Source organism: Chenopodium album, chromosome 21 (genome assembly GCF_948465745.1).
Source record: "Chenopodium album chromosome 21, dcCheAlbu1.1, whole genome shotgun sequence".
Lineage (NCBI taxonomy): Eukaryota > Viridiplantae > Streptophyta > Magnoliopsida > Caryophyllales > Amaranthaceae > Chenopodium > Chenopodium album.
In genome coordinates, this window is record NC_137854.1 from 31,600,890 (window position 1) to 31,626,452 (window position 25,563).

General features: G+C 36.1%; 1 protein-coding gene and 1 non-coding gene across 3 annotated transcripts; one reads left to right on the top strand and one right to left on the bottom strand.

Annotated features, from left to right (window-relative positions):
- The first annotated feature begins 1,690 nt into the window (after window positions 1-1,690).
- Window positions 1,691-5,475, top strand: LOC145601985 (uncharacterized). 2 transcript variants are annotated; one of them, XM_081658088.1, is made up of 12 exons: window positions 1,691-2,023; window positions 2,588-2,820; window positions 2,906-2,980; window positions 3,073-3,131; window positions 3,238-3,376; window positions 3,470-3,566; window positions 3,652-3,718; window positions 3,979-4,077; window positions 4,231-4,320; window positions 4,436-4,590; window positions 4,821-4,922; window positions 5,032-5,475. In XM_081658088.1, exons 2-12 carry the CDS (start codon window positions 2,619-2,621, stop codon window positions 5,201-5,203), a joined length of 1,257 nt encoding a protein of 418 aa, XP_081514214.1. In that variant the 5' UTR covers window positions 1,691-2,023; window positions 2,588-2,618; the 3' UTR covers window positions 5,204-5,475. The 2 variants fall into 2 exon arrangements, with proteins under 2 accessions (XP_081514214.1, XP_081514215.1); XM_081658089.1 differs by having other exon boundaries at window positions 1,692-2,023; window positions 3,241-3,376.
- Window positions 5,476-24,788: 19,313 nt separating this feature from the next.
- LOC145603249 (small nucleolar RNA R71) lies at window positions 24,789-24,894 on the bottom strand. Its single transcript, XR_014104774.1, has one exon. It is a non-coding gene; the product is annotated as a small nucleolar RNA R71 (small nucleolar RNA).
- Between the last annotated feature and the right edge of the window lie 669 nt (window positions 24,895-25,563).

Here is a 25,563-nt window from a genome sequence, read left to right on the forward strand (position 1 = left end):
TTGTAGAGAGGGGGAGGGGATTCGCAGTGGTGGAGGAAGAAGGTGGCTGTTTTTTGAATTTTTTTACCGAACCCAAAGTGGTACGGTGTCATGGTGACCTATTACAACACGTTGATCAGTTGGCCTGATAAAGTTAATATCCCCTAAATATGAGATTATTAAAAGAAAATCAGCCAAAGTTAAAATTCTCATAACCAAATTTTCCAAACTATTATGGTAAAAAATTTCTTCTAACCAATATTGTAAAAATACTTTTTTTTTTTTTTTTTAATATTTTAAAACTTAATCTAGCAGTAAACTAATTACGTTCTAAATAATCCTCCATCTAATCTTTTTAAATTCATTGCTACATTTGAAAATACTATTCACATACACTTCTATGTCAAAGTATAATAATGCGGGATCTTAGTTTTTTCTTGAAATATACTTCCAAAAAAATCTATTTTTGTAAAAATATTTTTACAAAAATATATACATTTATTTTTTTAATATCTTTACAAAAATATAACTTAGTATTAAATTTTAATTATAACTTGTGCATTAACAAGCGTGAAATCTCTAAAAACATTTCGATTATAAAAAGAAAGTAGGAATTGAGCTTTTTTTTTTTATATTTATTATTTTATATTTTTTTTTATCAAGAACTAGCCATCTTGTTACATCTAAATATATCTTCTTCTTCTTTTTTTTTTTTTTTTTTTTTTTTTCCATCTTTTGGGGAACACTCATTGGAAATCAAATATAGTAATTTTGATGTCATATGCCTGGAGATGAGGGCATGCAAGCGACGAACATGTAAGTTTCACAAATAATAATAGTTAGGGCCGTTCACATTCATTGAACTAAGCTGAACTGAACTGAACTGAATTGAACTAAACTGAAATAAATATTTTATGAGAGAGGAAAATTAGGAGCTGAACTGAATTGATTGGAGCTGAACTGAATTGAACTGAACTGACATTAAGTAAATATGAACATGCCCTTAGTGTTATTTCTAGGTTTTCAATGGGATGGTTGGTTGCTCAAGAAGGCTAAACTGGCTTAGAAGATGACATGAAATGGAAATGGCTTGGGTTTTTAAGCAACACTCAAGTGCTCTTTTAATCCAATTCGCAACTTGAACCAAATGGCAGTGAAAGGATTATTCATCATTGTAATTTGACCAAGAAGACATTTTTAGGTACCTAAAAATGGGCATGGTCAACTCCAAAGGGTAAAGAGCGTCATCTTCCTCATTTGAAGCTGCTCTTGAGCTTCAAGTTCTCCAATAAAGCTTTTGAAATATCCTTATAAGCTCTTCGAATTCCAATCTCAATCGACAACCATCCTTCACGAAATTAATACTGTTAACATCTTTTATCCTTGAAATTAAAAATTTTCTCACATTTTTTATTCAAAAAAAAAAAAAAAATTACTCATATTTTAATATATAAAATAATGATTATACCGATAAATTCACAAAATTTGTTTATCATCAATATAAACTTATATTTTCTCTTAGATTATAGGGTCAACAATGTGATAACAACTCAAAAATCAGCCTAGTTGGCAACTTGGTGTAGTTCCCCTTGACAAACAACAACAACAACAAAAAAAAAAGTAGCTTCATGGCGGATGTTTATTGGGCAAAGATCAACACATACAAAGTGAAATTTGACATAACACCATTTTGCAAAAGTCTATTCTTAAATCTCAATAATCATACTATTACGTACCAATAATTATCATGTGCAATTTAACATTTAAATTTGAACAGCTTGCAATTTGAAAAATGCCAAAGTTTAAGATCCCAAAAAACAATCAAATCCTTTCTAATCATGCACTCTTAAACCTGTGCTTCTTCCGATCTAATACTTCATTTCTTACGCATTTGCCATGTGATTTCTGTCTCGATCACTGAACCCCTCTTTCACACTATTTTTATTCTGATTCTTTTTCTTTTTTTATGGATTCAATTCCCATTAAAATTCTTCCCTCCAAACTTCTCCAATTCTTCTCTCCTGTCCTCATTTGGAAATTTCTTGTAAGCTTTTTTTCTCTCTTAATCTTCATACGCTCATTATGTTTTCGAGTACACTTAAAAATATTTTTGCACATTATATGGTCTTAGAATGACTAACTAAGATTTTGTACGCGTACTTGGTCATTTTTGTATAATGGAAGAAGATCCATCGTAGAAGGGAAATTAAGAATATTCTGCTTATAACTAGATTCGATAAATTCGAATTTGGTTGAAGTCAGAGAGCTAGCCGACTATTCTAAACTCTTACATCACGTCTGTATCTCTTTAAGATGGACGGTTTTGTAATCTAGGTCAACTTTTTATTGACTAGATATAAAATCTTGCAAACGTCTACATTTTCCTATGTAATTCTGCCATCTGTTAATCAGAATTTGTTGATAGCTAATTTACTTTTAGTTTAGCTAATCTCATCCGTTTATACAATTTTTAATTATATCTAGACTCATTATATTTGGTAGAACCCTTCAAAAATTTATTAGTTTATGATATGATTGTGATGTTTTATGGATTATGTTCAACAAATAAAGTAAATTAAATGCAATTTATTGATTATAATTTATACAGGTGTTGCCTATATCTTGAAAAAGGCTTTAAAATGGGGTGCACTTCTTCAATACTTCATACTGGAGGAAAAAAGAAGAAGATGATGATTGCTGAAGTTGTTGTGTTTGTTCCAACTATGCAAATTCCTGTACAATCTGAGCTGCATAAAGGCCTTAAAGGGTTGATTCCTAAGGATATGATTGACCGTCTTGTCGATTTTCGAAATCGTGTTATCTTACTCTCTGAAGACACTGGTCTGTAAGATCATTGTGTGAATTTTTCATTTTGATTGGAATTTAAGAGCTGTACTAAATATCTTTGATCATGTTTGTTATGCAGATGTTTCGGCGATTCCTGAGATTAAGCAGGCTCTTGAGGAGTACTTGCCTGTCCTGCTTGGACTCACTAAAAAAGGTTTTATCTCTAATTTAATCATATTTTTCTAGGCTACTTTTCTTGGTTGTTATTATATTGTTAACTCATTTTTGTTGTTTTCTTTGTAATAGATTATGGTGCATTAGATGCAGTGCCATTCAAATGGAGAACTTTGGATGATAAAAGACAAGTAAGAAAATGACTAAAATTTTACACACTGATATTTCATTGAAAATTATGATGGTTTATTATGTAATCTAAACTTGTATGAATTTGGGATCATCAATTATCTTAAGCAGGAAATTTGTGTATCGAATACATGGTATGAAGTATTATCAGTGGTTTATATGATGGCCGTTTTGACATTGGTTGAAGCCAACATGTTGCTTGTTCCTAAGCAGTACACTGGTTCTTCTGATAGGATAGTTTCTACAGGTATGTCTCTTTATTAGATTGACTAGTCAAATTTCGAGCTTTGAATGAAAATAGAGTGATAAATTTTCTTGATCATGGATGTAAATCTAACAGATTGCCAGAGGGATGCGATTGATATGCTTCTAAACGCATCAGGGTACTTAGATTTTTGTGTGAAGAGTATTCTACCTCAATTAGGACCGGAAATCAAGTATGTGAAAGCATTTCATTTCTCTTATAGTGCTGCTAAGGTAACTATACCGGCAGTTTTATGATATGAAAGATCTTTCCACCAGGAACAAGTTGCACAAAGACATGCGTGAAGGTGCATTAGAGGCTCTTTCCCATCAAGCACTCGGCCAGGTACTTCTAGTTTATCATGTATTTGGGCTTCAATCATGAGGTTGATGGGCATGAAAAATCATGTTATTTGTCATTTGAAATTTCTTTATGCTATAGTTGAGAAATCAGGTTATTTGTCATGAGATATCAAGTATTTTAATGATCGACTTATAACTGGTCAAAACATCATGTACATCAAGTTCTTTTTGCTATATAAAACAGACATCTTTAGGCCGTCTAGAAGTAATCGCACTGATACTGATCTCTAGAAGTGAATCCAGGGAACAGAATTGCAGTTGGGTTTGGCTATCGATAACCAAAAAGCCACATTATCAGTAAAAAGAAGGTTAGCATGCGAGGAACAGACCTTCTTCACTCAGGTAAAAGTTCTAGTAGCTTGCACATTTGCAAAATTCATAGTTTTATTTGCAAAAATCATAGTTTTGCTTCAACTAGGATGTCAAATTTGAAGGAGTTATTTATAACAGATGTTAAACTAACCAAGAATTTTGAAAATTTGTAAAATCTTCCAGGCTCATTGCTCACTGTCAGGAGAAAAAACCAATGAGAGTGATGCAGGAAAGCAATCATTGTTCATCAAATATAAATTTTTAGAAGCCAAGGTACTTTTTTTCCCCCCTTACTGTTTAAATGAATTATTGACATCCTTTTTTGTTAATAAAGAACTGCACAACTTTGTTCTAATATTGATTAGGGGCTGAACTTGAATATTATCAGGCTGCAGCTTACTTCTACCACGGTTTGATAGTTGAGAAAAGTAATGAGCCATTGTCCCATACAAATGCACTAGGAAGTTATGTTGCTGCTGAGGAACTTTTGGCGGAAAGTAGGAAAGCCTGTTTAAGCTTTTGCTTGGCTTCTCCTGTTACCAGGTATTATTATAAAGACCTTATGGTATGCATATAAAACTGTCTAGAAAACAACTCCAATTCTGAAAACCACAAAAAATGCGTAGATTTTTATTGATTACCACTTAGGCATGACATTTAACTTGTTAAGCATTTAGGTGCTCTAGAACTGGCCTAAATAGGTAGCAGAAAAAGGGAAATATCCGAAAGTTTATAACAGCAACATTTATTCTGGCCCTGTTTCCCCTGTATAGAGTTCCTCCACTCTGGGGTGCAATGAAGCATTTCCATCAGAAGATTCCAGAAACCGCTTCCAAAAAGTCTCAGTTGTACAGCTACCTGTTTGATCAAGAAAAGTATGTAACTATCTACACGCGCTTCATTCTTTGTTTTCTTATCCTGCTCATATCATTTATTTTTCCTGCTTTCTCGAGTGTAATGCAAGGGTGATTTTGGATGGTGCAGGGGCCTACAGCCACCACCCGAGTTGCCAGAGTTCCAATTATCATTGAGACCAGATGATTATGAGTTGCCAGAAGTTGACTCTGCTTGGAGTAGGGAAAAATGGGAAATTTTAGGACAACCTCTTAAAGAGCACCTACAAGAACCAGAAGATGTGATCGAGGATGAAAGCTAATAACGATTAAGGACTATCTCTGATCTTCTACGTGTTAAGCATATACAATCAGTTTTGCCTATTCAGGATAGTTGGTCCTACAAAGATCTCCAAAGACTCCCTATACTGCTATACATCAACAATCATAGTATCCGATATAATGCTAATGGAAGTTATAACTTATAAGCTATGTTGCGCTGTTGTGCCTTGACTTGCTTTTTTCTTATGGAGATAAAAGCATAGTTGTATACGGTTGAAAAGTATTGTTAAAGGTATATATGAAGTTTAAATTATGTTCACTGCTTCCCTAGACAACATACATTGAATAGGTAGATATCATCAATTACATCATAATCTGAGTAGGAAGCAAATTTGTTCGTTACTGGTGTACGATTTTGCTGAATTTATTGTTCATCATAGAAAGCTCCACAAGACCACAACAGTCGTAACTATCACAAGTCTTACATTGTCAAAGAGAGTTCCACCAGCCACACATTTAAAGAGTTATGTGAACAAAATAATAGCAGGAACAACTGATGTCAAAATACTACTATCTGACATTTATTCTTGCTCTGGTGTTCTGAAGTTGGAGGACAATTTCTGTTGATCGTTTTAATTTTTTTTTCTTTGTGTATGGTGGCGATAGAAGAGGCGGGTTCTGCACAAGCGAGAATAACAAACAAAGCGTGATCCAGGAGCTTCAGCTAAAAGAAGGAAGATGCAAATTCTCTGTTAGACAGGAGAAATTTGACTTGGTTTTTTGTTAGGCTGTAATACTGTAGTTTAGTTGCTAGGATATTGTTATTTACAAGTATTACATATCAGATATGGATAAATAATATTTTTCTCGATTGAAACTACGTTTAAAGGAAAACTAAAAACCAATTGTAAAAATTGTTAATGCTTGTAGATAAACATAGTAATGAAATTATGAAATCTATATTATCAAACACAAAAGCAGCACATGTTATAATGTTATCCCACCATGTCTAAAACAAATGGGCTAGTGGTAATCGGGCTGATTGACAAATTATGTTAATCAGTCTTTTTTTCAAAAAAATAAATAAAACAAACCCATCTTCACAACCACCTCAACCTGTCAACCACACCACCATCATCACTGTAACCAACATCATCACAACCACTTCAACCGCATGAAACCCATCACAACTATCGGACTTAATGATTTTGATGATGACACAACCTCACTTATTTACAGACTAATAAGAGCTTGATTGTTTAAGTGTGTGATCGGATGTAATGATTAGGAGAATTAAGTGTCGTGCAAAGGTACCATGAGGAACTGGAAAGCCAGAAACAAAGCTATCCAGAAAAAAGAGTTCCTTTGCAGGAATTGGTGCTTCAGAAATGAAGACTTGAGAAGAGAAGGTTCCCCACAGGGAACAGAAGCTTCATCAGAAAAGAGAAATTTCTTCCAAGGAATAGAAGCATCGGAATAGAAGCTTAATCAGAGAAACATGAAGACTTAATATAATTTTATATTTTAGGATTTATGTAAGTATAAGAATTAAGTTACACTCGAAAATAGCTGTGTGGAATTGGTTTAAGTGGATAAAATTGTGCATGCTAGTTTTTAGAAAAATGTTATTTTCTAACGATTATCCTTCTAACAAAAAAAATTTATTTCTGTTCTGATTTTCGAAAATATCTTTTTACAAATAAAATCTTATTCAATGTTTTCCAAAACTTGAGGCCTACTCCCCATGATCTCTTTCATGTTATGATCAAGCACATTGAAGAGTTCATGCTTCCTAGAATTTAGGAACATGTTCATCTTAGTGGGTTGGAGTAGTGGCGTAATGGAGATGATGCACAAAGAAGCTTTTCCAATGCGTTTATTCCTCTATAAATAGTCTTTGATTTCTGATGGAAAAACTCACCCTTGCTCACATAAGTTTTCAAGCTTTTGCTTTTTTTAATTTGAGTTAAGAGTCCAATTCCACATAAGTGATATAGAGTGTTCTTATGTTCTTATACTAGAATTGTTTTATTTTGAGTTGTATTTTGAGGAATGGGGAAGTTTGAGTGAACTTCTGTGTGTGAGAAAGAGAAGTGAGAAAGAGAAAAGAATGAGAAGAGAAAGAGAAGAGAGAAGTGAGAAGAGAGAAAGAGAAGAGAAGAGTAACAAGTTGGGTGACTTGTTCATCGGGGCTTCAAGTTCGTTGAGGAACTTGAAGTTAGAGTCTTTAGTTTGCAATAGGATTTATTGCCCTATTCTAGTGAAGATTCTTTCTAAAATCCCAAGTGGTCGTGGTTTTTCTCCTTGATTAGGGCCAAGGAGTTTTCCGCGTAAAATTCTCTCTTGCACTTTAAGTTCCTTCAGTTTATCTTTATGTTCCTTTAGCTTACTTAGTTTCAATTCCGCAAAAAAAGTTTGGTAAACTCTCATACTACAATTCAACCCCCCGTTCTTGTATTATTCATTGAAATGACAGTTAGTATTAGAGCGTGACTTCTAAGAGAATCAGGAAACCCCGAAGAAGAAAGGTCTTGGAGAAAATGAATACTCATGAAAAGCTCGAGGAAGGATACTCAACTCAGAGGCCTCCTCTGCTCAATGGCAAGTTTTACACCTACTGGAAGAATCGCATGGAGATCTTTAAAAAGGCGGAGAACTACCTAGTCTGGAGGCTCATTGAAGTTGGTGATTTCGAAGTCACCAAAAGAAATGCTCAGAATAAGGTAATCCCTACGCCAATGTCTAAATATGAGAAAGAGGATTTTGATAAAATGGAAATCAGTGCTATGGCTGTGAAATTGCTCCATTGTGGACTTGGACCTCATGAACACAATCGTGTTATGGGGTGCAAGAACGCTAAGGAAATCCGAGATCTGCTGCAGATTACTCATGAAGGAACCAATGAGGTTAAACGCTCAAAAATAAATCTGCTTATGTCTAAGTATGAAAGATTTGAGATGCAACCTAAGGAAATCGTCCAAGAGATGCTAACCCGTTTTACTAACATCATAAATGAGCTGGTTTCCCTTGGTAGACAGATTCCTACAGATAAGCAGGTTAGGAAGGTTCTTAGAAGTCTTTCACAGGATGAGAGATGGAGAGCCAAGGTGACTGCCCTTCATAAAAGAAACTAAGGACTTCACCAAATTCAACATCGAACAACTGGCAGGTTCACTCGTGACTCATGAGTTATACCTTAGAGTCAACACTGAACCCATGAAGAACAAGGGGTTGGCTCTTAAGCTGAAGAGGAGGAAGACTTAGAAGTAGACGAGGATGAGGCTGCCCTGATTGTGCGAAGATTTAAAAGGATGTTCAAGAAAGGCCGCACCTCAAAGAACTTCGGGAAAAGACCTCAAATTCAAAACCTGACTACAGCTGCCACAAGTGTGGATCCCCAGATAACTTTATCAGAGATTGTCCCCTCTGGAAAATGATAAAGAAATAGGAAAGGGTAAGGAGCAAGGAATAGAAATATGCAGCAAAGCAAACTTCCAGAAGTCAGACATGAGGAAGGTCATGATAGCAGCTTGGGGAGATTCTAACAGTGAAGAAGAAGAGGAGACAGCTAATCTTTGTCTGATGGCCAAATCAGATGATGAAAAAGCCTACCTTTAGGAACTTCACAAAGAGGTATTTCTTGATCCTAAATAGCTTAAAACTCTCTCTAAAGATGTCCTAATAGATATATGTCTAGAAGAAGAAGAATTCTTTAGAGATACTTGAATTGTGTGAAATTGAATGAGTGTGAGAAGGCTCTCAAAATTTGCAAGGAACATGGCACTTGGTTGGAAACAGCTTATGCTAAGTTCCAAAGCAAATTGAAAGAGCTGGATATTAAGTATAAACACATAACAGAGATAGCTGATAGAATAAAGAATGAAAATATTCTTCAAAATATTGAATTAACTCAGTATAAGCTCATAAATTCCTTATCAGTTTCTAGCAATTACTCAAGCGATCAAATGCTAAAATTCAATGTTGATTTTGATATTCTGAAAAATGAACTTTCGTCTTTAAGAAATCACAAGGATCAACTTGAAACTGAACTGAATGCTAGAAAGGATAGAAGTATGGACCCAAAAGTCATACCTAAGTGGATAGCTGAAGCTCAAGGAAAACGAACTGAAGGTCTTGGCTATATGGCCAAGAAAAAGGGGAAGCAAAAGAAATATGTTGAGCTTCCTAGCATGAAGGAACCATGGGTAAGACAGAAGTGTCGGTAAAAGAAATGTAAAAGAAGTGTCGGTCAAGAAAACTGATATTGCATCCACGTCTAAGGAACCATGGGTTCCTTATCCTAATGCTTAGTTTTCTTGCAGGTTCTAGTGAGGGGGAACAACTCGTATTATCTCGACAGTGGATGTTCAAAGCATATGACAGGTAATAAATCAAAATTCCTCTCACTAGAAGACTACCCTGGAGGAACAGTAACCTTTGAGGATAATAAGAAGGGCAAGATCATTGGAAAAGGAAAAAATGGAGGATCAAAGTCTCATTCCATTAATAATGTGTTCCTGGTCGAGGGCTTAATGCACAATTTGCTCAGTATATCACAGTTTTTTGAAAAAGGAAACTCTGTAAGTTTTACTTCTGATTCTTGCAAAATCATCAACAACAAGTTAGGAAAGGTTGTTTTAGAAGGAACAAGAAGAGGGAATACATATACTGTTAACCTCAACTTAATCCCAAGGAACAACCTTACATGTCTGAGTGTTGTTGAAGATGATCCCCTGTTATGGCATAAATGTATTGGACATGCTAGCTTTTCATTCGTGGACAAACTGAGGTAAAGGAACTTGGTTGTGGGACTTCCTATTATCAAATTCCTACAGAACAAAGTTTGTGATGCATGTGTGAAAGGGAAGCATGTTCGCTCATCTTTTAAATTAAAGAAAATGGTGAGCACTAATAAGCCTTTGGAATTAATCCATATGGATTTGTGTGGTCCCATGAGAATTCAAAGCAGGAGTGGCAAGAAATACGTTTTGGTTATTGTTGATGATTATTCCAGATTCACTTGGTTTATTTTTCTTGCTAGTAATAAAGATGAAACTTTTAACGAGTTTTTTGCTTTTTCCAAGAAAATACAAAAAATCAGTGGTCACTCACTAGTCCATCTCAGATCAGATCATGGAACTGAATTTGAGAACTCAAGATCGATGCGTTTTGCAAGGAAAATGGCATGAACCATAACTTTTCAGCTCCAAGAACTCCCCAACAGAATGGGGTTGTAGAAAAGAATAATTGAACCCTTGAGGAAATGGCTAGAACCATGCTGATTGCAAGTAGATTGCCAAGGAACTTCTGGGCTGAAGCCGTGAATACAACATGTTACATTTTTAACAGAGTAACAATCAAAAGCATCATCAACAAAACTCCTTATGAACTTTTCAAGGGAAGGAAACCAAACATATCTTATCTTAGAGCCTTTGGTTGTAAGTGCTTTGTACATAACAATAGTAAGAAAAGCCTAGGCAAATTTGATGAATAAAGTGAAGAGGCTATATTCCTTGGATATGCCTCTAATAGCAAAGCTTATAGAGTTTACAATAAGAACTCAATTTTTTTTTTGATGCAAAAGAGGGCCAAGCCCATTTATTCAATAAAATAGCAAGGTTACATGACAAACCGTGGCATTGCCACCCCTATGACATCCTCCCTTAGAAGGTTGTTTATTTCAATCGGAGGAGTATCGAAATAAACCACACCTTCCTCAAGACGAACACCCAAGTTAGCAAGGCCATCAGCCACCCTATTCCCTTCTTTAAAACAAAATAAAAGCTGAAAATTACAATTAAACAGACTAATTATGCTACGACAAGAATTTAAAATGTGAACACATTCACCACCCATGTGCTCAGGGTCCTTCAATGCTTCAATACAGGCTTGATTATCCATCTGTAAGACTAGCTTAGAGATTCCCAATGAATTCACCATCTTTAGTCCTATTTCAGCAGCTAAGAGCTCAGCTTTGTAAGCTGTGCATATGCCAAAATTGGCTGCAAAACTCTTCACATAATGCCCTGTGTAGTCCCGTAACACTCCACCACCCCCAGCCAACCCTGGTGCACCTTTTGCAGCGCCATCAGTGTTAAGAGCAAACCAAGTTGAGGGAGGAGCCAGCCATTTGATGAGAATCTCCTTCTTTGTCTTCTTAGAAGGAACAACTTGCTGGCTTTGGCTTGAACTACTAGTTAGGACAGACCAAGTCTCTTCAATTTTGCTTCTTAAAAAGGTACAATAAGAACTCAATGTGTGTTGAGGAAAGTATTCACATAATAAGTGATGAAGTTAACCAGTTTGTGAGTGTACAGGAACAGGAAGAAGACAATGATTTTGAAATAGGATTGATAAGAGACAGGGATGAAGAAGAAACTCAAAATCAAGCTAAAGAAAAGCAGCCTGCTCCAGAAGAAGATCAACAAGAGGATGAAGATGTTCCTCGACCAGATGTACAAGTTAATGAAGAACAAGTCGAAGAAGAAGAAGCCAAAAGAAATGAAAAATAAGCTCCTCAAATTGGAGTTCTAGCAAGGGGATTTCAACCTAGGCCGTTCAAGTATCAAGGTTCCCATCCTACTGATCTCATAATCAGTGTCATAGGGAAAGGAACTCAAACAAGATTGCAATTGAGGAACTATTGTGCGTTCCAAGCATTTTTATCCATCCTAGAGCCTGGAAACCATCAAGAAGCCTTGGAAGATGCTGACTGGATAGTGGCCATGCAAAAGGAACTGAATGAGTTCAAGAGGATCAAAGTCTAGTACCTTGAGCCAAAGCCAAAGAATAAGAAAGTCATTGGGCTCAAATGGGTGTTCATGAACAAGTTGGATGAGCATGGAACCATAGTGAGAAACAAGGCAAGATTGGTTGTAAAAGGCTACAACTAACAGGATGATTTTGATTTCGATGAAACCTTTGCTCCTGTAGCTAGATTAGAAGCTATTAGAATTCTAGTAGCTTTTGCTTATTTTATGGGTTTCAAACTCTATCTATCAAATGGATGTGAAATGTGCTTTTCTTAATGGTTTCTTAAATGAGGAGGTTTTTGTTGAACAACATTCAGGTTTCAAAAATCCTAAATTTCCAAACATGTTTTCAATCTTGATAGAGCTCTCTATGGGATTAAGCAAGCACCAAGAGCTTGGTATAAAAGGCTCTCAAAGTTCCTATTGAAAAATGATTTCAAAAGAGGAAAGGTTGATAAAACTCTTTTTCTTAAATCTAGAGGAACTAATTTATTAGTAGTACAGATCTATGTAGATGATATTATATTTGGTGCTACTAACAATGGTTTTTGCAAGTACTTTGCTGAGCTAATGGGTGGTAAATTTGAGATGAGCATGATAGGTGAATTAAATTTCTTCCTTGGTCTTCAAATAAAGCAAACAGAAGAAGGAATAATGATTCACCAACAAAATTATGTCAAGGAATTCCTGAAGAAGTATAACATGGACAATGCCAAAACAAATCATACACCTATGGGAACAGCAACGAGACTTGATGGTGATCCACAAGGAACAAGTGTGGATCAAACCACTTACAGAGGTATGGTTGGTTCATTGCTATATCTAATAGCCAGTAGGCCTGGCATTTCTTTTAGTGTTGGATTGTGTGCTAGATTTCAGTCTAACCCTTAGGAATCACATTTAACGGCTGTTAAGAGAATTATGAGATACCTCAAAGGAATAGACGGCCTATGTCTGTTCTATCCTAGAAGTGATGACTTTATGCTTAGAGGATTTACTAACGCTGATTATGATGGTGACCCAGTCAACAGGAAAAGCACCTCAGGTATGGTCTAGTTTTTTGGCTCTTGTCTAGTTTCTTAGGGTTCCAAGACACAAAATACTGTTGCATTGTCTACTGCAAAGGCTGAGTATGTAGCAGCAGCTGCTTGTTGCTCTCAAATCCTTTAGATCAAACGACAGTTGCGTGACTTTGGTATTAAATTTAATTGCATTACTATCTATTGTGATAGCACTAGTGCGATTTGCATATCTAAAGATCCAGTCCATCACTCAAGAGTCAAGCATATCCATATAAGACATCATTTCCTTAAGGATAATGTTGAAAAGGGTTTGATTAAATTATATTTCTGCCAAACTGACAATCAAATTGCAGATATTTTAACAAAACCCTTAAATAGAGAAAGTCATAAGAAGATGAGAATCGAACTTGGGATGATTAAGTTATACTAAGAAAAATGCATCAAGTTCCCTCAGGTAAGAAACTCAAACTGAGATGCTTAATCATTGTATACTGTGCACAAGTTTTATATGTTTAATTACATAGTTAAGATAGGTTGTGAACAAGAGAAACATTTGCTAGGGGCATGTTAATTTAAAAGGCATATAATATGAAAGTCCAAAATTGATTGCATGAGCCTTGTTGAATTGTTTCGTGTATCAAGTTGTATTTGCAAGTGGTCTTTACTGATTAAATTCAAGAGATAAAATTATTGTGTTTATCTATCTTTAAAATTTCAAATTCTTTTTTATCTAAACACCAAATTCGAATGAATACATCTAATATTCATCATTATCTTTTGTTCAAAAGTAGCCCACATACATTACTCTTATAATACACGATTTGCGTTCCCCAGCACGCAATAAATATGAGTGTCAAATAAACTTAATTCACTTCACCTTCCAAGCGACACCTCACTTATTCACTTCACCAAGTTACCTCCACAATAAAAGAGATGTCAGCCTCACCTAAATTTACACCACTAAAAAATTACCTTCTCTCTCACTCCGATCAAAATTACTCTCCAATGTCTATCTCTCCAAAAACCCAAGCCAAAACCAAAGCAAACACAAACCCTATTCCAGACATCACCATGGAAAATATCTTGGAAAATTAAGTTCCTGAGACTCCTCCAAAGCATGATTCTCCCACTAAATCCAATTCTTCTCGAAAAAGGAAAGCCGATGACATGCAAGAAGAAGAAGAAGAAGAAGAAAGCGTTTCGGAGATGGGTGTCAACTACCATGACAAGCCTCCTGTCATGAAAAGGCAAGAGAAGATCGCTGATCACTTTGTGACAGGTTTGGTACTCAATTTACCTGGATGTAGATCTGTTAAGCTTTATGAATTACTTGATTTACTTGAGTCTCAAAATTGGGTTAATTTGATGGGTGAATGATTTAATCGGAGTTTGTATGTCGATGCTATGAGAGATTTCTGCAAGAATTTTAAGTATTCTAAGGGTACAATTCGTAGCATTGTGTATGAGAAGGTAATTGAGTTTGATGCGATGTATTTGGCTGAATTTTTTGATGTGCCTAATATTGGATATGACTTGTATTTCAAAAATATTGTGATAAGGAACCCTATTCCTGATGCTAATATTAATGAAATAGTGGAGTATTTAGGTGGTGACCCTGAGCAAACCTACATCAACCACAATGACTTGACCCCTGTTGATAAAACCCTGCTAAAATTTGTGTTTAATGATATAATTCCTCGCTCTCAAAAGAGAGAGAGTGGCAACAAGCTTGACTCTATCCTAATCTATTGCCTAGCCAAAAAGATACAAATCAACTTTCCCTCTATCATGATCCAACACCTTTCCTATTGTGTTCCAAAAGGATGGAAGGTAGGATATGGAAACCTACTTACCTACGTGTTTGAAAGCTTTGGTATTTCCTTTACCGATAAAGAACCCCTGCCCATCAAAAACACCGATTACATGTAGCCTATGTTTCTTGAAAACCATAAGATGAAGGTTGTGGATGGATGTTTTGAAGTTGTGCAGGAGGAAAGGGAGAAATGGCCGAAGGAAGTAGGTGCACCATCTGAGGGGGAAGAAGAGAGGGCAACATGAATAGTTGAGGGAGTTGTACAGGATATACAAGAGCACGAAAAGGAAGAAGAAAAGCAGGTTGAAGAGGTCATTGAAACAAGGGGAAGGAAGAAGAGGAAAAGCTTGAGGTTGATGAAGAAAAAGGAGACCCCAGCACCCATCTATATTGATATCACTAGGGTGCCGAACGATTTACAGAAAATCACCAGCTCTCCTACTTTGTACAAGTATGCATCTGCAGGTACATGATTTGCAGCATTCAGATCCCCTCCAAAAAATTCCCAGCGAAGATGTCAAGGATATGAAGGAAATGCTCCTGAAAGTGTTGAAGGAACAAGAGCAGTCAAAGTTGAAGATGGAGGAATTGAAGAAGAGTGTGCTCACTCTAGATGCTGATGTGAAGAAACTGGTCACGAGCACTGAACAGGGGAGACAGTCCACTGTCAAGGACATTGTGTCTTAAATCAGCAAGAAGCTGGAGGATCTTGCTGTTGATGATGACCAGAGCATTGCTTCCTAACCTGTTTTACCTTGCAGCCTTTTTACGTTGATGAAACTTATATTTCATCTGCTTTTGGGAACAATTTTTATTTTGGTCTGTAATATTTTGGACACTTTTTAATTTTCTTTTGGTAAACTTGCAAATTTGGTACATTTTGGCCGATGTTTTAAATCGGTTTTGAATGATTAATATTATGTTTCTTTTGCCTATATGCTTTGTGAATGTTTTCTTTCTAATTCTCTATGCATGCTTCTTGTCTTAACACTAAGGGCCTGTTCTCAGTGACTAAACTGAACTGAATTGAGCTGAACTGAACTGAAATGAATATTTTATAAGAGAAGGAAATTAGGAGTTGAACTGAACTGAACTGAGCTGAACTGAACTGAAATGAACTGAATTTTAACGTAAGAGAACAGGGCCTAAACCACTTGATGGTGATGTGTTATAGTATACTATATGCTTGTGTGTTGGCTTTTTTATAATGCTGCAAAAGGGGGAAAAGATGCAAACTATTAAGGAAACTTAATCATTCTATGGTCTCTGTTCGAAATCTTAACACCTAGCCTTCATCTCTACAAACAGGTATATGTAAATACAAGTTTTTCTTTAGATTTTGTTTTCAGTCTTGTATTTCCTTCTTATTAAGTAGTTCCTTTTCTGCATAGTACTTTGTTTTTGCATTTTCGTTCTTTAGAATAGGTTGGATTATCTTTGTTTCCTTGTATGTAAGTTTGGTTTGTTTGTCATCATCGAAAAAGGGGGAATATTGTTGGACTTAATGATTTTGATGATGACACAACCTCACTTACTTAAAGACTAATAAGAGCTTGATTGTTTAAGTGTGTGATCAGATGAAATGACTAAGAGAATTAAGTGTCGTTCATAGATACCATAAGGAATAAGAAAGCCAGAAACAAAGCTATCCAGAAAAAAAATTTCCTTTGCAGGAACTGGTGCTTCAGAAGTAAAGACTTAAGAAGAGAAGGTTCTCCACAGGGAAAGAAGCTTCAGAGAAGAAGCTTCATCAGAGAAGAGAAGTTCCTTCCAAGGAACATAAGCCTCGGAGTAGAAGCTTCATCAGAGAAACATGAAGACAAAATATAATTTTATATTTTAGGATTTATGTAAGTATAAGAATTAAGTTACACTCGAAAATACCTATGTGGAATTGGTCTAAGTGGATAAAATTGTGCATGCTAGTTTTTAGGAAAACTGTTATTTTCTCACGATTATCTTTCTAACAAAAAGATTTAATTACTGTTCTGATTTTCAAAAATATCTTTTTGCAAATAAAATCTTATGTAACACCCCCAAATTACTCTCTAATATTAATAATAATAATCCAACTTAGGGAGTAACATGGGAGTATTACCGCCACGTGATTACTAAGTCTTAACAGAGTTTTGCAGCGGAAAATAGTACTTAACTTTCATTAATGATAATAATAGTAGTAATAATAGTTTGGTACACTTTCAAAGTTACTACACCACTAATACTAGGTTAACTAAGTTAAATTAGGTGATCACCGCCCATGGTTCCCTATGCAGCACGTAGTTCACGTTGTCCGATCGCCATCACCTATCTACTCATCAAAATGATAAGTAGGGCCAAGCCAAAACAAAACAAATACGCATTAGCCAAAATGCTAAGTACATACAAATGGTAGACATGTAAAATCATTTTATTTAATTAAACATGCTTTCGAATAGATTCAACTTTAATAAATCATACTTTATCCAAACCATTGATGAATAGAAATTCATATATAAAAAGTTGTCAAAGAACCAATTTCCGAAATAACCAACTTTCCAAAGATAATTCCGAATAGAATGGATCAATCCTCATTTTCGTAAATCATTTTACCACCTAAGTGTGCACACCCCCCAAGCTAGTAACTCCTTTACATAGTGCTATTAAGGGGAAAGACTAGGTCATATAAAGTCCATAGTCTTCAACTTACTCCGCATAGTGGGAGTTAAAAATTCAAAGATCCAAGGAATAAATCTTGATAAATAAACTTTCCAATATCCCATACTCGGGATAATTTAAACAATAAAACTTCTTGAATATCAATATAAGTTTATAATCAACCATATAAAATATTCAAACATTTGAGATTAAGCGATTAAAACATGCTTCACCGAAATTTATTTCACAATCATTTAAACATGGTTCGAAATCACTTAACATGTAAATCACGTTGCATATAAAAGTCACTTTATAAAAGATCTAGCCACATGTACGTACCTCGATCTTTGCACACAATTACGGAGCTCCTAATTACGAACCCGAAATTCCTCCTATAACAAACCAATAATCCTAATCAAATAATTTTCAACCCATGGACACGATGACTTAACATACCGACTTTGACTAGTTGTGCATGACCAATTTGTTATCATAACCCTTTTAAAATTAACACTTGTATTTATAAAATAATCTTTAACTATCTGTAATAATAAAAATTATACTATTAATAATAATATGAGTAGTAGTAGTGATACGTAGGTAAGTAGTAGTATGATAGTGGTAATTGTAGTAGTAGCAACTCAGCAACAACAACTACAATATTAACATCAATAATAATAATAATAATGATAATAATAATAATAATAATAATAATAATGATAATGATAAATGGAAAGGTAGTAATAGTAGTACGTAGAATAAGAGTAGTAGTAGTAGTAAATAGTTTTAGTAGTAGTTGTAAGTAGCACTAATAACTATAGTAATCATATTATTAATAGTAAAAACATAAGAATATGAAGTATCAAGCTATATAGATGAATAGTTCAACTTATGTTTTATTTATTACCAGCAAGGAGTAAAAAATTTTACTTGGTCTTTGTTTGAAGTAGGAGCACGAAGGAAGAATAGAGGAGGAAGGAGGGGATGGGCTGCCGTGGGTGGATGCGGCAGGGCGACGGAGGGTCGCCGACCAGCTAGTGGTGCACGACCAGGGGATGGTGGTGTAGAGGGGAAAAGCTAGTAGGAAAGAGAGGTATGGAGAAGATATTAGAGAAGAAGGTGGAGTGAAGTAGCCATATGTGTATGGCTATTTATAGAGAGGTGTTTGGTACTACTTCAACCATACTCTTTAATGTAGTAGGCAAGTCGGTGGGTAGTTCCCCCCTTGCCGACATAGTTTTTTTTTTTTTTTTTTTTTTTTTTTTTTTTTTTTAAATATATATATATATGTATATATATATGTAAATATGTATATTGAAGTAGAATGCTAGGCAAATTAACGTACAAATTTTGTGTAGTACTAGTGTACTACATATATATTGAAATAGCGAATTTTGTACTTTGCCGACTGAATCGGGTACAAACTATTAATGGTTGAAAATCTGATTTCGATACGACAAGTTTCAAATTGACTTGTATAATTAAAATCATCATCAAATATAGGTATAAAATTATCATATTATTAATTTGTACAATAACGTATATCGTAAAATCTATATTAAATAATTATTAAACGACTTAAAAATACGGGGTATTACATCTTATTCCATGTTTTCCAAAACTTGCGGCCTACTCCCCATGATCTCTTTCATGTCATGGTCAAGCACATTGAGAAGTACATATGCTTCCTTGAATTTAGGAACATGTTCATCTGTGTGGGTTGGAGTAGTGGCATAATGGAGATGATGCACAAAGAAGTTTTTCCAATGTGTTTATTGCTCTATAAATAGTCTTTGATTTCTAGTGGAAAAACTCACCATTGCTCACATAAGTTTTCAAGCTTTTGCTTTTTAAATTTGAGTTAAGAGTCCAATTCCACATAAGTGATATAGAGTGTTCTTATACTAGAGTTATTTTCTTTCGAGTTGTAGTTTGGGGAATTGGGAAGTTTGAGTGAACTTCTGTGTGAGAGAAAGAGATGTGAGAAAGAGAAAAGAAAGAGATGAGAAAGAGAAGTGAGAAGAGAGCAAGAGAAAAGAAGAGTAACAAGTTGGGTGACTTGTTCCTCGGGGCTTCAAGTTCATTGAGGAACTTGAAGTTAGAGTCTTTAGTTTGTAATAGGATTTATTGCCCTATTCTACTGAAGATTCTTTTCCTAAAATCCTAAGTGGTCGTGGTTTTTCTCCTTGATTAGGGCCAAGGAGTTTTCCACGTAAAATTCTCTCTTGTACTTTTAGTTCCTTCAGTTTATCTTTTTGTTCCTTTAGTTTACTTAATTTTAATTCTGCAAAAAATTTTGGCTGAACTCTCATACTACAATTCAACCCCCTTTTCATGTAGTATTAATTGAAACAACAACAACTACCACCATCTCTTCATCTTCTTGTCGATCTCCTTTTCTTCTTTTTCTTCCTCAAGCCCTCAATGTCGTTTCACGACGGAACAGTACGAAACCCTAGTAACAAATATTGTTAATTAGGGCCGTATCAACCCTTAGGAGAAGCATCTTCTTCGCAACATCAATTTTAACCACCTTAGGTACATGGTGGAAAGGGAGGAGGCGATGATGGAGGTAGGTAGACTGCTAGCGGACGGAAGAGCCAAGAAGGAAGGAAATTTGGGATTTGGAATAGGAAGAAAGCATTATGTTGCCCACAAACTAAATGTTGAAATTACTATAATACCCCTTGATATTACCAACTAATTGATGAAATTACTTGATATACTAATTGGCTTTTTCCTGTTGGTGTAGTGGTGATTGGGAATACACTTGGTAGAGAGAACTCGTGTTCGATCCCCCCCAACAACAATTGGGAGGGGACTAGAACCCAACCACCCAGAACTAATCCCCAAATCTGGATTAGCCCAAAGGGTGACCCGAGTGTAACACCAAAAAATAAAAACTGAAATGACTTGATATATCAACCTGATTAACTTGTATTTTCTTACAAATGTTACCTTCAATAGCGACTTTGTCAACTTTCTTTTTGCCTAATATACTTACTTCTACACTCTTCTCCGCCCACACCAATTGAAACCATCAATATATTTATACATGTTTGAAATCATTCGAATTTGCAAAAGATTTAAAATCTACAATTTATCCCTAATTTATTACCCTTACAATAATTAAAATAGCAGTGAAAAATATTTAATTGTAAGTGATTTAAAATGAGAATAAATTAAAGGAAAAATACAATTTAATATCCTAACTATTGTCGATTTACTTCTAATAATCCCAACTAAAGTAGAATTTTTAATAATCCTAATTATGCCCTGACTTTGCCTTCAATCGTCCCAAAAACCGGTTACCTGCTGAAAGGGAGAATTTATTTTTTTGTTTCTTAAATTAAACGCCACATGTCAGCACATGATTGGCCTAATTCTACAAAATTTTTTAGGGAAATTCTTAATAGTACTCTTCAACTTTTTATTTTTTTCAATCGTAAACATTAAAATATCAAATTATCTTTAATAATCTATAATTTGTAACAATAATTCAGTGGTAGCATTAGTTAAGTATTTTAGGGAAATATTAACCATGGTTAATGTATTAAAAGGGAGGGAAAAGAGAAATGTCTAAAATGTCCCTATATAAAAATTAAAAAAAAACAAAAAAAAAACACACACACACACACACACTTCTTCCCCCCTCCCCAACCCAGCTAGCCACTGTCTACCCATGACCCTACCAACGACGCCGACGCCGGCGATGACCCCACCATCTATAAAACTCTTGGAAACCTTGAATTGATGCAGAATGAACCCAGGAGCATAGCATTTGAAGGATTTATCCCCCTAATTTTATTATTCAAGTACCCAGGTAAATCATTAGGAGAAATTAAACCCCAAGGAGATTAGAGGGAATCGGGGATGGAGAGGGTTGCCGGCGCTAGGGGTAGGGAGAGAGAGGGTCGCCGGGCGCCGGCGCCGCTGGTAGGGAAGGGCTGGCAGTGGGTTGGGGTGGCCTGGTTTTTTTTTTTTTTTTTTATTTAATTAATAGGGTTAAGTAGGTCATTATGCTTTATTTAACTAGGGTTATCTTATAAATGCATATTTTTATTATTGTTGTTACCATTGAATTAGAAATGTTAATTAGTGAGTACCAAATATAATTTCATAAAACTTTGTTCACCATTGAGAATTTTATAAAATTGGAGAGTACCATTGAGAATTTCCCAAAATTTTAAAAAGGAAAAAAAAAACAAAAATCATCCCAGCCACCCCTTCCTCCCACCTTAACCCACCGTGAAACCCTAGGCTAACCCCCATCCACTGAAAACCGATCGGCCACTTCCCTCCCCACCCCCACCCCCCCCCCAAAAAAAAAAAACAAAACAAAATGGCCGACAGGTCCTCCTAACCTCCAAATAAACCATCAGCCACGATCCACCCCACACCAACCCCTAATCGCTCGACGCCTAGTTGCCACAACAACAACAACAACAGCAACTACACGCACAAAATCCAGTCACCGATTGCTCCTCACACATCGCAGCGACGCCTACACAGTAGCTACCAATTGCTCCAACAATTCAACCACCACGAAACAACAATTCATCGACCTCCAATAACCTCAATTCACCACATTTTCAATTTCGACCACCAATTGTGATTGTCAACATCAAATCACCCTTCCCTTCCCTCCCTCCTCGCCGGAAAACCAAAATAACCTACACATTTTCACCACAAACCACAACCAACTCCACAGCCCAATAATTAACACAACCGCGACCAACTCCACCGCCCAATAATTAACACAATCACAACCAACTCCGATCCAGCGCCGGTTTCTGGGGTCAAATGGAGCTAGATGTTGGATTGTTCTTGTTAAATTTTCCTATCTTATAAAATTGTAATTTTTGCATCATAAAATTCATTTTAAAAAAAATACTTTAAAACGAGATTTATTTGTGATTTATTTTAACCAACTGTAAGTACTTTATTTCAACTTAACAAAGTAGATAGAAAACAAATGTATGAAATTTAATTTTCTAATTTTACAAAATTATTATATTTTTAAATAATACCTATCTAAATTTAAAATGATTTTTAAATCCTTTACAATATAATTCATCCTAAACATAATAGAATTAGGAGTTTTGATGAGTGTCATTTATGGCACTCATAAGGTAGTATTTTAGGTTATTTCTTTCCCTTTTTGTTGCTTTCTTCTTTTAGTTTTGACCCTTTTTCCTTTAGTTTCTCTTTTTTCCTCTTTCTTTATGTTTCTCGTGTTTTTATCGTGTTTTTCCTTTATTTTGCTCTTTTTCCTTTTTATTTCCTTCCTTTGTTTACTTGTGTAGGTATTGTGAGATTCACCTTGGCAAAGGATGTAATTCGGGACCTCAATGATCAAGCAAGGAAGAAGCATTTGGCTAGAGAGGGCTTAGAAAGGTCTTGGAGAGACCTCGGCAAGGTCTCCATGGCTTTTCTCAGGGCCGCGGGCGCGGGACTTCAAGCCGCGAGCGCGGGCTCATACTGTTCAAAAATGCCAAAAGTTGGCAGGAACTAGCCGCGGTTGCCCCGCGGTCTCTCCGCGGGCGCGGGCAATTTGGAGAGGTCTCTCCGCTCAGAGAGACCGCGGCTCCCCTGATTAGCCTTTGGGAGTAGGGGACTTCGCCGCGGGCACAGGTCATCAAGCCGCGGGCGCAGGCCTCTGAGGCCGCGGGCGCGGGTGCTGCCCAGGCAGCCCGCGGAGGGTTCCGTACCCATTTTTCCGCGGGCGCGGGCTTATCGAGAGAGACCGCGGGAGCTGCCGTTTTCTTCTTTGCCTATAAATAGAATTGTATTTCCTTTTTGATTCGAACTTTTTGATAATTTTCATTAGCTTAGTTTTAGAGAGAGAAGTTAGAGAGAAGTTAGAGAGAAGTTCTTGGTTTTGGATTTGTAACTCAACATTTGATCAATCAAGTTTGGATTCCTTCATCAATTTTAGTGAGATTCTCTTCTTTCTTTCATCTTTTACTTACTTGTTATTTGATTCTTTTGCTTGATGTTTGTTTTTCTTGGATTTGAGTTTGATAATATTGAATACTTTGATTTCTACTAGATTTTGATATAGAATGATGATCAATGCAATTTCTAGTTATTTGTTCTTGAAATTCACCATGATTAGTGAGTAGATTAGTTGCTAGGGATAGGGGGAAGCATGTTTGATTAATGGAAATGCTAGTTGATGCTCTTTGATTGGTTGATTTGTTGCAATTAATTTGGTTGACATAGTTTTGCATGAGATTGATTAGATTAGGATTGATCACCCTATAAGATTAATCTAGATTGCATTGCAACTCTTAATGACATGACCAATTGATTTAAAGGTTGCTCTAATTGATTGAGTTTGCTTATGATTCTTCTTGGTTTGCCTTTCGTAGTGACCACTACATTGGCTTATAGGAGATAGTATTTGAACTCTCTTGATTGCTACTATTGTTTGTCCATTGCAATACTTGAATTAATTGATTGAGTTTTAGTCTAGCATTATCATTGATTTTGCATGTGGAACCCATATCCCTAGTGTTTAGACCTTTGATTATTTGTTGAATTTGATCTAGTTCATTTAGTACCAACCAATATCTCATTTTTGACTCCGAGGTAGCTTGACTTAGACTTTAGTTTTCATCATTGCATTCCCTTGGGACCGACCCTTAACTTACCCTATATTCATATAAGGTTGGTTAGGTGTTTACAAATTTAGTTTGGCTTGGGGAAAGGGTAGGAAACGACATGCATTTTCCTCTTGTCAAAATGGCACCGTTGCCGGGGAATGCTATTGGTGCTTAGCTTTTGTTGTTGAGTCTACTTCATTTTATAAAAAAATACAAAAAGATTTTGTTTCTTTAGGCTACACTTGTAGCCGTGCTACTAATATTTTTGTTTGAGTTTTGCATGCATAGAACCCGTGATCGTTCCCTTGTTCCCCTTGATCCGGAAATTGAGAGGACTCTTTCAAGAAGAAGAGTGGATAATAGATCCTTGGGTTATAGCTCTTCAAGTGAAGAAGAAATTCAAGAAGAGCAAGGAATGGGTGAAAATCCTAGAATAGCCTTGAAGGAGCTTGGAGTGCCCGGGGCATATAGGTTTGAGAGCGGAATAGCTCCACCTACTACCCCGGCAAATGACTTCGAAATCCGGCCGGCAATGATCACCTTGATTGAGAGAAGGCAATATAGTGGGGCTAAGAATGAGAGCCCATTGAACCATCTAAAAGAATTTGAAAAATATTGCAACACCATCAAAGTCAATGGGGCTCAAGAATTTATCCGCCTCAAGTTGTTCCCTTTCTCTCTAATAGGAAGATCTTTGGAGTGGCTAGACAAGGAGGTGAAGCCCAACTCCTTGAGAACTTGGGACGATGTCACAAAGGCTTTCTTGTCTCGCTTCTACCCCCAAAAGAAGACGGCGGAGGCAAGAGCCTTGATTCAAGGGTTCAAGCAAAGGCCGAGTGAAAGCCTTTACGAAGCATGGGAGAGATTCAAAGAATATCAAAGGGAGTGCCCTCACCATGGAATCCCCACATACCAAGTGATCCAAATCTTCTATGGCGGTTTAAGTCCCCAAGGCAAGTCATGCCTTGATGGAGGGGCCGGGGGCCCTATCATGAACAAAACCGAAGAAGAAGTTGTGGACATCATTGAGGACGTGGTGACATATTATAGGGATTGGCAAGATGGGGAGAGGGACTCTTCAAGCAAGCAATCTTCATTGTACTCGGTGGACCATCTAAATGCAATCAACAACCTTTCCTCCCAAATGACAAACTTAGGAAAGGAGGTCACCGCAATCAAAGCTAAGTTGGAGAGCACTTTTTCCCCTTCTCAAGCTTCGAATCTTCCCTCCCAATTTAAGGGGAGAGGTACTCCTTCTAACTCTCAACCCCTTCCCTCTTCACATAATATGCCTTTGGGTTGCTTGTTTTGTGATGCATGTGGATCGTATGATCATGACTCTAGTGCTTGTCCTAATGAATGTGTTGATGAGTTTGATAACCATGAGAGTGAACATGTGAATTATGTGTCGAATAATAATGGTCAACGGTTTGATAATCAAAGGGGTCAATGGAATAGGAACTTCGAAGGCCAAGGCAATTTTGACAACTATAACCAATTAAGGCGGTGGTTATAGAACCCAAGGGAACCAAGGTTCTCGTGGTAGCTATAATAATCAAGGTTATAGTGGCC

Bases quoted from the DNA above. Each gene is read 5' to 3' on its own strand.
- LOC145601985 (XM_081658088.1), top strand. From the start codon at position 2,619: ATGGGGTGCACTTCTTCAATACTTCATACTGGAGGAAAAAAGAAGAAG. The intron at 3,132-3,237 runs GTAAGAAAATGA...AATTATCTTAAG, and splicing joins CTTTGGATGATAAAAGACAA to CAGGAAATTTGTGTATCGAA. The intron at 3,567-3,651 runs GTATGTGAAAGC...TCTTTCCACCAG, and splicing joins CAATTAGGACCGGAAATCAA to GAACAAGTTGCACAAAGACA.